Source organism: Pezoporus flaviventris, unplaced genomic scaffold (assembly GCF_033815535.1).
Source record: "Pezoporus flaviventris isolate CSIRO_AGI_PZ_B2104156 unplaced genomic scaffold, CSIRO_AGI_Pfla_v1 ptg000035l, whole genome shotgun sequence".
In the NCBI taxonomy this organism is placed as follows: domain Eukaryota; kingdom Metazoa; phylum Chordata; class Aves; order Psittaciformes; family Psittacidae; genus Pezoporus; species Pezoporus flaviventris.
This window is the reverse complement of record NW_026892583.1, coordinates 1,530,902-1,547,678: the sequence shown is the minus strand read 5'-3', so window position 1 is coordinate 1,547,678 and position 16,777 is coordinate 1,530,902. Positions and strand designations below refer to the sequence as shown.

Genomic DNA, 16,777 nt, shown 5'->3' with positions numbered 1-16,777 from the left:
ATTGCTTGACTGTGACAATGCACACACTATGCACATACATGTAAACATGAATTATTCATCACTATTTACAAATAAAAGCCTAAATTCTCCAGGTTTATCATTATTAGAACAGTAATTAGAAAAAAACTTTTTCCCTTTTTTTTTCCCCAGATTTAAGTTCAGCAGAGCGAGTTCCAGAATGACCAGAATTCCTTAAGAGGAATTTAAGAGTCACTTGCAGAGACTGAAACGGATCATAGCATGCATTAACAAAAACATCATGCCCTTACTCTAAAGTGAGCATCAAAACATCTCTAGATTGATGAAAACAAATTTAACAAGTAAAATGAGCTTCTAGGCTAATTCAGCATCATTTCTTATGTCCCCTCTAATTTCATCTGCATTCAGCATCCACAGATAAGCATTTACTGCAGTCAAAAGACAGACACTTAAAAACACAGTTTTCAGGGTCCTCCACAGTGCTACTAAGGAAAAACACACTTTATTAGTCCAGATCTAATGCACAAAGTAGTCCAGGACCCAGTTCAGCACTGGAAGCGTTGCTCATGCTTAAGGAGTTACACAGCAAGCACACTTGTATTGGCCGCACCATCTTTACAATGGTTCATTTTTCATCATCATGTATTTTTTTGCCCCTAAATAATTTGTTCTGGAAAACAGAACAACTGAGATTGCTCTCTCTATGAGCAGCTTCTAACTAATGTTATTTGCCTCACCACAACGTACTCCTGAAGAAACCATAAAAGTGATTATCACAATTTCCTCAGCAGAGCCGTCCACTGGGGATTTTGAGAGCTCTGACAGATAAAAAGGGTTTGGTGTAATGGAACTCAACCTGCTAAAAAAGTGACAAGAGACTAAAATACACACTCACAGAATGAAGCTGTAGGACAGCGCTGTTTGTATCATCCAGTCCTCGTGCCAGAGACTGCTCCCTGCAGAGCCTCTTAAAAGACCCAGTTTTAAGTCTCTCTGCTATAAAGCTTCCACCAACTGCCTTAAACCAGATTTCCAAAACAGACTTTTACCCAGTGAAAGCAACCCAACGCTCATTTTTCCATGTAATATTCAGTTTATATTACACTCAAAGTGATAAGCAATATATTGCAGCTTTTGTGTTAACAGAAGGTGTTTAATGGCCCAGGGACTAGCACAAGGGCCCTTGGTTTCGGCAGCCACTAAACTTTATGCTATAAATAGAAGCCTAGAAAGTTTTGGGTTGGAAGGGACCTTAAAGCTCATCCAGTTCCAACCCCCTGCCACGGGCAGGGACACCTTGCACTAGAGCAGCTTGCTCCAAGCCCCTTCCAACCTGGGCTCAAACACTGCCAGGGATGGGGCAGCCACAGCTTCTATGGACAGCAAAGAAAGGCAGTAAATTCCCGTGTATTAAGGCAAATGCAACCTGTTCCCCCAGTCAACGATTGCCAGGCAGATGCAGGGATCCTGAATGCCTGCAGGGATGACTAATTCCTGGTTCTTCACTCTGGGTTCCAATACCGAGTAAGTTCTCTGCCCCACTGATCCAATCAGCTAGTGTGTAAACCATTAGGACTTAAGACACCATTAGGTCCCAGAGGTAGCCCTGAACCTACAGACACAATATACATAGTATGTGAGGTGTGGAAAAGGCTACTTCTGCTGTAGTTTACATTCACAAAAGAAAACCCAAAGCACCTAATTCACATTTAAATCACCTTTACAAATTCCTTCTCCTGGTCTTCATGTGGTTTACACACTATTAACACAACAAATACTGCACAGAAGCTCTCTGGTAGTGAGGTTCACAGCAAGCAAGCTTCCAATGCTTTCTGGAAGAGGCTAACTCGGTCTTGCTAGGTGTGAAATAGCACCTTCTGCTAAGAACTTGCCAGATCACTTACTGCTATGTGTAACCCACGACACGGACTGCTAAACGTCCTTAAGCTGGTTTCATCCTTCAAATCAGCTATGACAACATGGTCTGTTCTGCTGTATGCTGACAGCTCATCCGTAAACCAAGTCCTTTTGCATGGATGTCACTAGTTACCTGCAGAAGTTATCCTAAAAGGTGAAGTTGTCCTAGGACTGCATCCTGGAGCTTTCAGGGCCTCTGTCGTGTATTTCTCCCTAAGGATTCTGCTCAGTTTCTTCAAGTTAATCCAAACAAAATTATGCTGAGAAAACGCAAGAGAAGATGGTAAAAGAGTGGGAGTAAGGGTGGGGGGAACAAACCACAGAAGCAGGTCCAGAGGAGCATCACAAAGATGCTGTGAGGGCTGGAGCACCTCTACTAGGAAGACAGGCTCAGAGAGCTGGGCTGGTTCAGCCTGGAGAAGAGAAAGCTCCAGGGACAACTTAGAGCAGCTCCAGTGCCTGAAGGGGCTACAGGAAACCTGGAGAGGGGCTTTGGGCAAGGGCCTGTAGGGACAGGCCAAGGGGAATGGCTTTAACCTGCCAGAGGGGAGACTGAGATGAGCTCTTAGGCAGAAACTCTTCCCTGTGAGGGTGCTGAGGCACTGGCACAGGGTGCCCAGAGAAGCTGTGGCTGCCCCATCCCTGGCAGTGTTCAAGGGCAGGTTGGACACATGGGCTTGGAGCAAGCTGCTCTAGTGGAAGGTGTCCCTGCCCGTGGCAGGGGTTGGAACTGGATGAGCTTTAAGGTCGCTTCCAACACAAACCATTCCATGGTTCTATGATTAATTTATTGAGAAATTAATGTGCACTCAAATTAGATGTATTCAACTTAAACCCTCCATCAGATCTCCACAGTGTCTGACAACTGCTCCTTTAGTAAGCGGCCAACAGCATTCTAGGCAAAACCACAGGAGCTTTCCTCACTTCATCCAAGAGGAACTTCCTTCAGAGATGAAAACCAAGAGCTTGTTCCAAATCAAAGACCCTGATGCTGCAACTTTCTGTGAAAGGTGACTTTAGTGCATCAAAACAAGGCAAAAATGTTTGAAAGCATTTTGTCAAGTGCAAAAAATGAAGGGGAATTTCAAGCATGTTGAGAGGGTTCAGGTTTTAGAAGGCTGCAAACCCATTAATTTACCTTGAAATAGACCACAAAAGGTCAAAATAACTGCTGGATTCTGCTAGTCTTCGAGTGAAGCTCAAGCAAGTGAACCTTCTCATCTCTGTACAAGAGAAGTAGGAAGATGATGTCGCCTTCCTCACCAAGTCTGTCTGCATTTCAACCCCCTCTGTTAAATGCAAGTATCACCTGCCAACTCCAAGATGCGACAAGGATTTAACCAGTGTGCAGGAGCAAGGACTCACAAATGACAGGGCAGAGATTAAGGGGCAAAGAGGTGCAAGGTAGGTGCAGCAGGGACAGATTTGGCATGGGGGGCACTGGCCATTTGTAGCAGTAGGTCATGGTAACAGCTAAGGCACAAACAGAGTGGTCAGCATCAGATCAGCTTCAGAATGCTCCCTGCTATGTTGTTACCAAGAAAGCAGAAGTAAAAGCTTCCTGCCTGGGAAATGGAGAAGGAACATTTCTGGGATTGGTACCATATCCCATTCCTTTCTTGTACTCACAAATCACGCCAGAGTAGTGAGAACACCATAGACCCCAAGTCTAAACATGACAGCTATCCGTTTATGCTGCACCTGGAGTCTTAGGGTTAGAGAGTAGGGCAAGATGAAACTACCAGGACCAAGCAACTCAGGAACACTGCACGGAGCTCAGGAAACTATTGGAAGTAGTCAGCTACACAGATTTAACTGCAAACCCCTGTAATTTCTTACAGACATGTAGCAGAATCAAAGTTCTGGACACTAGTTCTTGAACAGTATTACAGGCCTAAAAGACAATGTATTCCAGTTAAATGATCATTTTTGACAATACATTGAAAAGAAATCAGGTTTTTTTCAGCCCAAATAATTTCTTAGGGGCTAATATTATCACCTGGGTGTATGGAATACGAACAAATACTGATAACCACCAACTTTAAAGCAGAAAATGGGAATTTACTTAAAAAAAAATAAAGTTTGGAATTATATAGTAACTGATGACAGAGTTAAAATCTCCCTTCTTGTATTTATATGCCCTTACCTGCAAGTAAGTAGATACCTACACCTGCAAGTAGGAACGTTGCTTAGCTACAACTAACCTAAGCTGTAGCTAAGCACATGCACAGCTCATGCACAACTCCATGACTGGTCCTGTGAAGTCACCAGCTAATAACGTGTACAAATACCAAATTCTATTGACAATTTCCCTACAGGCAAACTCTCTTTAAAGCTCTTCCCCTGCTTGACTGGTTTGCATGATGTTCTTCATATAGCAGCCCCTAGGGAATGAATTCCTATAGCAAAGTTCTTCTCAAGTCTGCTCAGAACATACCTATTGGCAGCAGTGCAATAAGTGAAGCTTTTCTGCTTGCAAACCCATGGCTCCTGAACCAATTGCTGGCACAGAGCACCTGAGGTGTCTTGGACACCTCATTAGTGAATACAGCAAATCAGGGAACAGCCCCATTATACAGCATTCGAACAACTGTATCTATTCACAGAGAAGTTTTCTTTCTGAACCTTTACAAGTGTTTAATGGTATAACACAACAGACACTTTTCAAAGGTGCTGGAACAATAATATAGCCATGATCTAAACTACTGAGCAAAAAAATCAGCTTTACAACGTACTTGAAAACACACTGAAAAGTCTTTTAAAGGCTTTAACTACTTGTCATTAATCCACTGCTATTTATTGCTCCAACTAAGCCACAAGTTCAGAACATCAGGCCTTCCTGGAACATCAGTACAGCCAGTTTAATGTGCACATACAAAGAAATATCAGATCCAGGTCAGCTGGCATTTAACATTCAGAGAGGCATATCAGCACTTCCCTCATGATGGTGGTTATGCAACTTGCATTTTGTACATAGATATCACTCTTGATATAAGTATACCCTAAGAGCACAAGAACAGATTCTTCTGAAATAGAACAAACATACCTGATCCTTAAAAGCCCTCTTGTTGCTTGTGGCAGAGAGCATCTATCCATTCACTAGGATGAACTAAGTGAGAAAGGAACAGAAAACATGTATATCTCACCCAGTTCAAAGAACTGGAATTAGATAAAGAGCCATTCTTCTTTAACGTGATTAAGGATCATTACTCAAGAGGAACAAGCTCATGTCGATTTGAAGAACAACTGCAGGACCACCATAAAGAAGTTGAAAGCTACTTTAGAGGCCTGCAAGGGAAACACTCTAGTTGTTACAGCCTTAGCTCTAAAAGTCACCCACCTTATAAATGACAACATCTGAACAGACTGCAGACACCACAAGAGCCTGAATGCAGGAAAACTCAAGTCTACTGACTGCATTTACACCGTGACTGTGTTGACTACAGCATCACAGGTACGTCCAGACACTGCACTGACATCCTTAAATATAGGATTCTAATGAACAATACCAATTCCTTCCAACCCAGCAGAAACAGAACGTGATGCTCTGTTTGCTCTAAGAAGGAATGTTCTCTATCACCTAAACATACATAGAGAAAGGAAGACTCTTCTGCCTAGGGAGTTTCATATGCCACCTTACACTGGACATTAAAAATCAGAGACAGCAGCATTTATATCAACAGAAGCATCTGTCCTTTCAGTAAACTCATAAACCAGTTACCATTAAACAAGGTGAAGGCCTTGAGTCTTTTAGTCATCCTTACACATTCACTAAGCAGCCCCTTATAACTTAGCATAGGGGGTTTCTTGAGGCTTGACACAGCACCATAAAGGTTTCCTTTACCCAACATCATTATGCTGAGAAACTGGTCTTATAGTACAGAGCTCTCCCTCCTGCTTATCAAACACCTCTACACACAAAGCTACATTTCTCACCTTATCTTGACATACTGTACATAAACTAATAACCTTGCATGAAATCTGCCTTAATAAAAGAGATATAGATTACAAGAGGAATTCTTGAGTGTTACAGTTCCCTGATTGGAAAATCATTTGTCAGCAAGAGACCTGAGGAAGCTTTCCCCTAACTGATCCCATACAAATATCCATTTTACAGCCATTTACCACACTTTTACTAACGAAACAATCCCTAACATGTGCTCTTAAACACATTAACTCATTCCATATGACTATGACTATGAACACTCGTCACCCCAATAGAGTTTACACCTCTCTAATCTGATCTTTGACTAGTTTATGCAAATGAAACAAACGAGGGAGGATTTAGATAAATTTAGGTAGTCGGTAATACAATGAGTAACTTAAGGAACATGTTTTCAACAGCTCTGAGTTACGAAGAAATCACCCTCATGGCTGAGGTCCATGAAATCAAACTTGCTTCAAGCTGAGGGAATATTCACGTGTAACAGCTACATGTTTTTGCACGTACTGTGATTTCAGACAGCTACTACAGGGATAGGTGATATTTTGGTCTGACCTGATAAGCTGTTCTTATGGAAGACTAAGACTTTTAGACACTGATTCCAGTATTAAGCCCTATTGTTCTGAGCAGTTCAATATGAACACCTGGAAAATTAATCTGCAAGGCCTTTACCATTTATATCTGTAACATTTGTACTGTGCACAAGAGCAAACCTCTTTCAAAATCACAGCTGTATATATTAGCATGCATGAAATTCATGTGCCATTGCATGAATTTATAAGCATGCCTGTGAATCACAGAATCAACTAGGTTGGAAAAGACATTGAAGACTGTCAAGGAAGCTTAAAGAAGGTTTTAACTCACTTATTTCACTCGCAACCTTGTCCAGCTTCTCCTTTGACCTACTAATGAGAACCACCTTCATTCCACGTCTTGCTAACTGCAACAAAACAAAACAAAACAGGAGACATAAGAACAGTCAGAAATCACTTCCAAGTTAGTATTCTAGTTAAAGGAATTGCATCATTTGTCAGATACACAACAAATATGACCAGCAGGTTTGAAAACGTTACAATTTTAAATAGAGACATGAAGGGGAAAACCAGGACAACTACTTCCATGCTACTTCTTACTTGGTTCCTTTCAGGTCAAGTTTATTATCTGTTCATACAAGTTCACATAAAACAGAAAGCCAACAGCATATATTTTACAGCACTTTTACACCACCTCTGGAAGTCAAAGCAAAGAAGATACCACCATAATTAAACACGCCAAGGTAACAAAGAATCATAGAATCATAGAATGCTTCTTTGTTGGAAAGGACCTGAAGATCATCCAGTTCCAACCCCCTGCCATAGGCAGGGACACCTCACACTAAACCATGGCACCCAAGGCCTCGTCCAGCCTGGCCTTGAACACCACCAGGGATGGAGCATTCACAACTTCCCTGCGCAACCCATTTCAGTGCCTCAGCACCCTCACAGTGAAGAACTTCTTCCTTATATCCAACCTGAACTTCCCCTGTTTAAGTTTTAACCCATTACCCCTTCTCCTATCACTACAGTCCCTAATGAAGAGTCCCTCCCCAGCATCCCTATAGGCCCCCTTCAGATACTGGAAGGCTGCTATGAGGTCTCCACGCAGCCTTCTCTTCTCCAGGCTGAACAGCCCCAACTTTCTCAGCCTGTCTTCATACAGGAGGTGCTCCAGCCCCTGATCATCCTCGTGGCCTCCTCTGGACTTGTTCCAGCAGTTCCATGTCCTTTTTACGTTGAGGACACCAGAACTGCACACAGTACTCCAAGAGCAGAGTAGAGGGGCAGGATCACCTCCTTTGACCTGCTGGTCACACTCCTTTTGATGCAGCCCAGGATACGGTTGCTTTCTGGGCTGTGATCACACACTGAAGCCAGCTCATGTTCATTTTCTCATCAACCAACATCCCCAAGTCCTTCTCCTTAGGCTGCTCTGAATCTCTTCTCTGCCCAACCTGTAGCTGTGCCTGGGATTGCTCCGACCCAGGTGTAGGACCTTGCACTTGGCACGGTTAAACTTCATGAGGTTGTCATCAGCCCACCTCACAAGCGTGTCAAGGTCCCTCTGGATGGCATTTCAGAGGGTCATACCCATGGTCACTTGATCACCCATGTTGCAAAATGACCCCAGCACTCGATACTGCCTTCCTTTAGTCAGACTCCCTCTTACTTGTACTAATCACAGGTATAAAGTTTAGGTGACTCATGCAGGTGTTTTAGGGAAGCTATCGGTGTAAGTTCAGCTGTGGTCAGAGCATATCCTGGTCACCAAATCAGACCTACCGCTGCAAGACCAAAATGGGATCTAGCAAGTCAATATAAAAGTGTCTGCAAGAAGACAGCTACATATCTGAATCACTCTGCAATGAAAGCAAGGAATGTTTGTGACTACTGTGTAAGTCCCTGTTCCAGGTAAAAGTAAAACCAATACATCCACAGTTCATGGTGACACTGCCTTTCAGACACTTAACACCTACATATAAAACAGGAGAGTTCACACTGCTTCAATAAAACCCCTTCACCACCTCAGGAAGCAGATGAGAATAGGTCTTAAAGACAATCTAATTCCCCACAGACTCCACAGCACAGTACAACCATCTGAAGTAACTTAATGTCATCTACCTTTCAAGCTTCTTTGGGAGAGAAGCATGAAGTTTGCCAGCAAACTCTGTACTTCACTCCTGTGTGTGATCTCTAAGCAGAAGAAACCTCATACTACATCTCTCATGGGCCCATAGTGAGATGTGATGAAACTAAAGACACTCACACGAGGAACTACTAACAAACTGCTGCCAAGTTCAGGCTTATGGGTAACTTAAGCTTTCCACTTGAGGAAATGATCTGGTATTATGGGGACAATTATCTAAAAGAGATGAACACATCCACCTCCAGATAAGCACCTGAGTCACTGGAATACACTTTTCATAAAGCCAACAGTAGGCCTGGAAAGCAAGACAGGGAGAAGGGAGTAACACAGCAATTCTCATTGCACAGGATAAAGGCAGTGAAGGCAAATTCTTTACTTCAAACTAGTTCAGCCTGTGACACTGAGGACACTCTGACCGTCATCTAACTCAGTCTGAAATAGCTGTGGTCCCAAAGGGCACAAAAGCCTCGGAGATGTTCCTCACGGGTACAAGCTGCAGAGTGCTGACATGCAGTTTGCTTGCTTCCAGCAGTCATGACCTCCAGGCTCTCACACTGCTTAAGTGGGTACCTGAGATTTATGGAAAAGTACCTGTCTGTACTTAGCTCAAATGCCAAGGATGTAAAGCCACGCCAAGGCACCCAGATAGTGGAACTTCAGCACGTTTAGAAAGCTTCTACCACGAGAACAAGCTTGACAAACTGCTGCTATATTCACACTAAAGGGACACGCTCTGAGAAGCACATCTGGAAATGGAAACCCATACCTGAGTACAGAGCACACAGAACGGCCAAGGAAAGAGCCAGGAACTAGCAACAGGTACCACTAAAACAAGTAATAAAACCTGGAAATGATACAGTGCTCAACAGCCAGTTCAGTTTGAATGTAAGCAAACCAGTTCCTGCTGAGTGCTCTGACTTCACTATAGAGGCTTAGTGGGTTGAAAGGGACCACAATAGTCCGAAGAGCAATAACAATCCTCTGAAATCCCAATAACTACTTACACTTTTATATAAGACAAAAGGAAGACACGACTTGCTCTGTAGATAACCTGTCACTGTACTGGGATCTATGGCCAGCATCCATTGGGTCATGAAAAGGCTGAATGAGAAGACCTTAAAACTAATCACAAACACTCACCCAGAGTAGCAGACATTGAGAAGATGCTCTTACAGACTAGTAATTGATGCAAGTGAGAGTCACCATTCTAATGGTGCTGGTGGATGTTGTCTGATTCCCCTAAATGCCATGTTAGTAACTACCACATTTTCCACTTTGGTAGCAACACACAGCTGCCATTAAAGCCCTTCCTCTCCAGGATGGAATGCCATTAACAACCACCAAAGCAGAGTTAAAGCTCTTCTTAGAGCAGGTATAACAAGAGGATCTATAAAAGCCAACACTGAGCAGATGTGCATAGCAGAGTACTGCAGAGCATGCAATGGGATCACAACCTGTAGACTATCACTACCATACAAATACATCTAGGATTACATTTTAACTCGTGACTGGCAAAAGCAAACAGCAACAGCAGGACAACAAATAGCAACTCCTGACCATAGCCTTCAAAAAAATAAAGGGAGGGGAGATGCACACTGCTTTGGAATCAAAGACTGGGTGAGCATCACCATGTTATGGTTGGACTTGATGACCTTAAAGTCCTTTTCCAACTTAGTTGACTCTATGATCACACAGACAGAGAAGAAAACTTGCATTTACCATAGCACTCCTCTCATGAAGAAGTAGTCTAGTGACGAGCTACTCTTAACTGAGCAAAGAGTAAAGATCTTAACAGTGCAAGAGTGGCCCTTTGCTTGGAAAAGAAGGAAAGTAGCCAACAGAGCGAAGTACAACCAGAGAATCCACATACTTGCAACATCATCCCATCGACCGCTGGTGGCCATATCAGACTTTCAAAGAGGTGATTCTCAACACACCATTACGCTTCGCACAAACTCTTCCAAGGAGAAGGAATTTATCTACATGATTATAACCCAAGCAGTTGTATGTCAGTGGCACTTATAGTGACCTGAAGGGAATTTCTAGGAGCAAGTCAAGCCTTTGCTGGCAGCCTTATGAAGACATCTCTAGAGTTAACGGAAAGATTGAGAGGTCTTTTTAGGTATTCCACGTTCCACCATATAACCAAATTGACTGCATCCACCTGAACTGTAAGGGTGATTTGTGTTTTATCCTAAATAAAGTGGCAATAATAAATCTAATCCATGAAAAACATGGTTCATTCTATAGCACAAGAATAAACATTTGTACCCTTTGGGGTGCTCTGTGCCTACAGCAACTATAGCAAAGAAGCTGAAACAGCCATTGCTTCCCAGAAGCATCCTGTAGAACATAAAGCAACTTGTGGCTTCATTCATCCCATAACCTAACACATCGATGCTGAATCTGATTTCCTATGATGTTCAGAAGTCCCACACCAGAGGACTTCCTCCTGACAGGGCTATGCCCTGGGCACAGTGATCTCCTTCCATTTGCTCTATGAAATTTAAGTACTGCATCATTTGCTTCAGTGCCACGTAACTGGATATTGGGCACACAGGAGCTGTCAGGTTTACACCAGGATCAGGTGCTGTTGGCACCAGGCTTCATTCCTTTAGCAGCAAGCATCCCTTTCTTGACCCAGGACAAGATGCTACTTGCTGCAAAGCAGAAAGGAACTTTGGGGGCCAGGGATGCAGATGGCAGGGCACACATGTAGGAAGGGAAACCTGAAGGCCAAGGGCTACCCATGAAGATGAATAGTTCTTTCCCTGTGGGCTCGGCAGAATGGAAAACTGAAGAGAAAGGGAATCTCTCACAGCTGATCTGCTCACAAAGTCATGCTGGTGTTTCAGAGAACACAGAAATGAGTACAGACAGGCTCACTCTGATACTGATGCTGGAGGTGAAAGTTATTTTTGCTATAAGTTGTTGTAGTCAGCACTATTTGTCATGATGTTCTCTGGGCTTATAGGCTAAATTGCCCCATACTAACAGGCACTTTCTGTCTTAAGCAATACATTCCGGTACCGTATCTGAAGCCCACATATCCATCAAGAGCAAAAGTACAGTAAAAGAGACAGAGGTAAAACCCAGCTTCAGAGACTTCATGAACTATAGAGAATAATTGGAACATACTGCAGGCAGCTGGAAATGCCATTTAGTCAGTGCCTGGAAATACCAAAAAGAAATACCAAGGGTTGAGAAAGTGAAAATAATTTTAACAACTAAAAAAAAAAAAAAGTCTAAAATAAAAACTGAAGGAAAAGGGCTGAAAATAGAGTTTACAAAAAAGGAAGGAAACAAAAAAGGGATTCGACTTTTGGATGGTCACCAGAGGGAGGCAAGGCAGGAGACCTCTTTCCCTACAGCTATCTAGTGTGCGGTGCCCCTGCCCATAGCAGGGGGGTTGGAACTTGATGTTCTTAAGGTCCTTTCCAACCCTAACTATTCTGTGATTCTACCTATGTTAAGATAGGGTTGGGCCATTCAACCTGCTGTTCGACTGAGTTGAGACAGCATGACATCTCACCAAGGACCAAGATACACTTCCAAGTGATAAGAATTCTTACCTCTTCCGCATAGGCTTTTCCAATTCCATCAGTAGCTCCTGTGACCACTGAAAACAAACAAACAGATATACATTAGTTGCTTCACAGAAATCCTTACAACGGGTGTCCATTAGTAGGCTGTTAAGTTACTCATTCCAGCCAAGAGACACATCAAAGTCTCTGGAATAGGTGTACAACTTCTATTAAATCTCTTGGAGAACTCACACTAAAACCTTTCCATATGTAAGAAAGGAGACAAAGAGATGGAGTTAGGAGCCTAACGACTGTTTCAAGAATCAGGTTCAGCACCCCTTCACATGCCAGTCCTCTGGTCCACTACATTTCTTCAGAACCTTTGAGGACTAGGAGAGGTTTCCAAGTCATGCAGCTAAAACAAGCTCAGCTACGGCTATGAAACCAGCTTTCATCTTAGTTTTAAGTAGCACAACAAAAAGTAGCTTAAAGCCTGTAATCATACAATAAAACAAGCACTCTGGGACACAGCCAACAGGTCTCTGTTAGTGACTGTCCAGTAGATTCCTGTGACCACTGTGCTTAGGAGCAGCAAGTATGAGTGACCGATGCAGGCATCAATTCCAAGCTGGGCTTCTCCAGGTTAAAGTCTTTCACCCATGGGTGACTGGGATCTGTGTCAAGCCTCAAATCTTTCTAGGATTCTTTTCCACATGCTGAGAAGCTCCGAGTGACTCAACATGTCATTAGTTTGACAGATTATTCCAGGGCTCTCGCCACACCAAAGCTGATCATCTCAGTTTGCTCACTAAACAGCAATTCCTCCATTCAGAATCTGCTTTTCCAACTACTTTCTAAGCAAGCACATTCAGAACCACTTTCTTTTAGTCTCAGCTCTTATTTCTCAAACCCCATGCCTGCACCTCAACATCCTCAGCTCATTTAGCTCTTCCCTCATTCATCTGTCTCTGCTGTCACTCTAAGGGGCTACAGAACATCCTGGATTTTTCTCTTTGTCCTCAGCTTGGTTTATGCTTCCATTGCTTATCCCTGAACACTGGGATGCCCAAATAATCGGGCTTGGTTAATGTTTCAGGAAACTGAAGAATCACAGAATGGTTTGGGTTGGAAAGGACCTTAAGATCATCCAGTTCCAACCCCCTGCCATGGGCAGGGACACCTCCCATTAAACCATGTCATCAAAGACTCCATCCAAGCTGGCTTTGAACACTGCCAGGGATGGAGCATTTACCACTTGAGTGTTGGTTCAACTCTCAGATCAGCCTCTACCTGGGCAGAACTCAGAGCAGCAGAGAGAGGTGTTGTCCAGCACTGAGATTCAGCAATAACTTCCCCTCAGGGCAGCAGAAGGAGACGCATTTGCAGATGATTCGATTAGTCACTGCTTGCAGATCACCCATAACAGTTGGCATGCAAACAGCAGCCAGAATATTTCTGTTTTGAGTAATAACAGCGAGGAAATGCTGTAACCATTTTAGTTTCTGTGCCTGCTAGCTATGAATAAATGGACGTAATGACAACTGATGAAGCCGGCAGTGAAGGTCCTATTTGAGCCTGAATGGCCAACAGTGCAATAACAGGCTAAGAATGAACACCCAGTCACGCCCCTGACTCAAGCTGGATTTACAGATGACCACAGATGAAGGTACAGGCACATTTATCCCTTCCCTGGATTCAAAGTTCATCTGCAAGATGCCATAGCTCCGGTGAGGTAGGATACACATGCTGCACACACAGGATGCTCTGGCTAGTAAATGAAGTTCTAGCTGCTGCACTGTCAGCCCCAGTGACTTTCATTGTGAAAACCAAGATGTGTCACATCTTTTTGCCACTTCCTATCCAGCCACGATTAGGAAAGTGTGAGTAACAGTTCTGTTATAGAAACAAATCCACATATAGAAAGGTCAAGCATGGGTCCAAATGACAAAAAAAGGAGGCCCTGAGGAAGAAATCAAGAATGCAGTCCCAGGGGTGTCCAGGAGGTAAAAACTGATCATAGTGGTGATGGCCAGGATCATCAACTGATCATCAGTGATGGCCAGGACACCAACAGTTTGGTAAATTCTAAGCTGACCCAATCTGGAAAGCATTCAACTTCAGCGAGCTGGTTAAAGGGGTTGTTTCCTTCATCGCAGGTACTGAGGTACCTGAAGAGCAACGATTCCCTATAACGCTTGTAGATCGCTTCTCCCCCTTCCAACTAAAAATTCATGGACTTAATGGCTTTATTCCCAGATAACAAGCTCAGCATTTTAAAACACTGTTTCCTGACAACACCAGTTGTTCAGCTTCTAACAACCACTGTTGAGTGTGTCTGCTCTGTAAGGCAGGGACTCCAAAAAAGCATCTATAGCACTTTAAAGGCTTGGTAAAGCACAACTACTTTTAGTCAACGATGTTTTCCTCATTTATTGAATCCATTGCTTCGGTAAATTGTAATGGAAATCAGCACAAGACTGAAGGTGAAGATCAGGGATTTCTATCTGAAGTACCAGGAACAGCACGGATCCTCTCTTTTTAGCCCCTACTTCAAATGAAAATAACTGTTGTCCAGAGGTTAAAGTACCCTCCTGAATAGAACTTGAGAAATTTAAACAAATACAATACAGATAAATGATGAAAAACATGACAAAAATCTCACCCAGAAAAGAAGAAGTGCTTGAGCCATCACCTACATAAATGGGCACCTAGTTATTGTTTTGCTTCTGCTGCAGGTAAAGGCATAGGGATCAGAATAAAGCACACAGGTAGCTTTTCTTAGCAATAAGGGAAATACTCTTCTCACAAGAAGACACTAATACCATCATTTTATTAGTGGCTCCACTTTGAGGACAACTTTGTCTCCTGCTTCATGCTCCCACACCATCCTGAATACACACAGTACAAGGACTGGTTTCCAACACATACCCTAAGAAACACCTTTGTCTGGCTAAGGTCCTTCAAGAGAAGTTTCCTGCCTCAGCTCTCACCCATTGTAAGCAAATGGATTTCCCAAACCAACTATATTGGTGAAGAGGCTGTCGAGGTCTGCACTAGAGGACTGTGACGGGGAACATGCACTAATACTGACCAGCAGCACCCAGTTCAGCCAGGGAGCTGCAGTTACCGTCTATTAAGGGATGCTGGTGAGCAGTTTGGTGGGTCAGAAAGGCTGCCCAGACAGATATCCACAAGAGCAGGAAGCAATACTTACACCGTACCTTGTAAAAGCAAGGAAAAGAGGTGGGATAAAGGGAACCGATTGGACCAACATCACGCAAGTCAAGATCCAGTCACCTTATCTTCCTCCACATTTTGGATTACCTAAAGTGGATGTGCTATGGGTAAGGGGAAAGTGATAGAAGAATAATAGGCTTTGGTTCAAAGTACCTGATTTTCATATTGATTATGCTCATCTCTAGTCTCTACTCTGGAGCCAAGCGTCGCACTTTTAACCACTCCACAAAGTGAATTCCTACTGCTTATGTGACAGAGCCAGTTTAACTCCAAGTGTGGATTAAGCTTGTAAATTGTTTCTTACACAGACTGCCTTCTGACTGTAGTTACAAACTGCCTGCAGTTGGCAGAGCTGGAAGAATGCAAAGCAAGCAGGGCAGGAATAAGTTATTGTCTGTACAAGAAAGCTGCACCAGCTCGCAAGTGTGATTGTACACATTTACTCAGTAGTCAGACTAACTGTAGTAGCTTCCCACTTCAGCCATCTGCCGTCTCCAGAAGAGGAGTGAGAAGAAGGCCCAGGCAGTTCACGTGTGAAGCCACCAAATCAAAGTTTGCCTGAATGGAAGCTTGTATGGAAGCCCTGGCTGATTTTAGGCAAAGAAGTCAACATCCATCTTCCCCTGACTTGGGGGGGGGGTAGACGAAAAGGGGAAGAAAGATAAAGAAAGGTACTGGGTAACATGACAGCTCACTTCTAAAAACATCAATACATGCACTTGCATTGGGCTGGAGATGTTCTGCCCCAGGAGGTCATCACTAGCCAGAGTTCAGCAGCTCTGGACACAAGGTATTTCAACAAATAATGAGACTGAATCTGGAATAGATTCCCATTTCAAGACATGCTTTTTTGGAACTAGCATATGTATAAGTGTGTGTATATATATATATGTGTATATATATATAGGAGCTGACACATGCAAGACTACAGCAGCTTCTCTCAGCTCTGAAAAACCTGCCCAAAGACTCCAGTTCTGAGTCACAGAGTCCACACAACCCAGCCCTGGTGAGTGCCCCACACTGAAAGGAGCATGTCTTGCTCTTCTATGTCGTGACATTTGACTGGGTAAGACTGGCGTAGTCATTATTATAATGGGTTATAGATGTATACATGGGTTTTTAATCCTCTGGTCCCAGCTTTCATTTCAGTTGTGCATAACAGTCTTGCATTCCAACTGACCCTGTACTGTTCAGAATAGAAGACAGTGGGAAGTGGGTAGAAGAAGTGGGAAAGATGGTAAAACACTTAAAATCACCATTCATGCTAGACACTAGAGTACATCACGTAAGTGACTTTGAACCCACCAATGCTTTGGATATAGCCTTACTAAAGCATAAGTGTGCAAAGAGAAACTTCCAATGGGTCTGAACAAAGAAAGCAGAATGGAGCATCATCTGCTCACACCTCTGGTGGAGGTTATGCCATACACAGGCTGTAGATCTTTCAACTGCTGTTGTACACATACACATGTCATCTGCACAGGAACTCAGATCA

At 43.3% G+C, this 16,777-nt stretch overlaps 1 protein-coding gene across 1 annotated transcript in view; it reads right to left on the bottom strand.

Moving 5' to 3' along the window:
* Positions 1-16,777, bottom strand: part of HSD17B12 (hydroxysteroid 17-beta dehydrogenase 12) — a 92,267-nt gene that overhangs the window by 45,876 nt on the left and 29,614 nt on the right. The window contains 2 exon segments of the mRNA XM_061462193.1: positions 6,704-6,779; positions 12,094-12,140. Coding sequence (XP_061318177.1) covers positions 6,704-6,779; positions 12,094-12,140 — 123 coding nt within the window.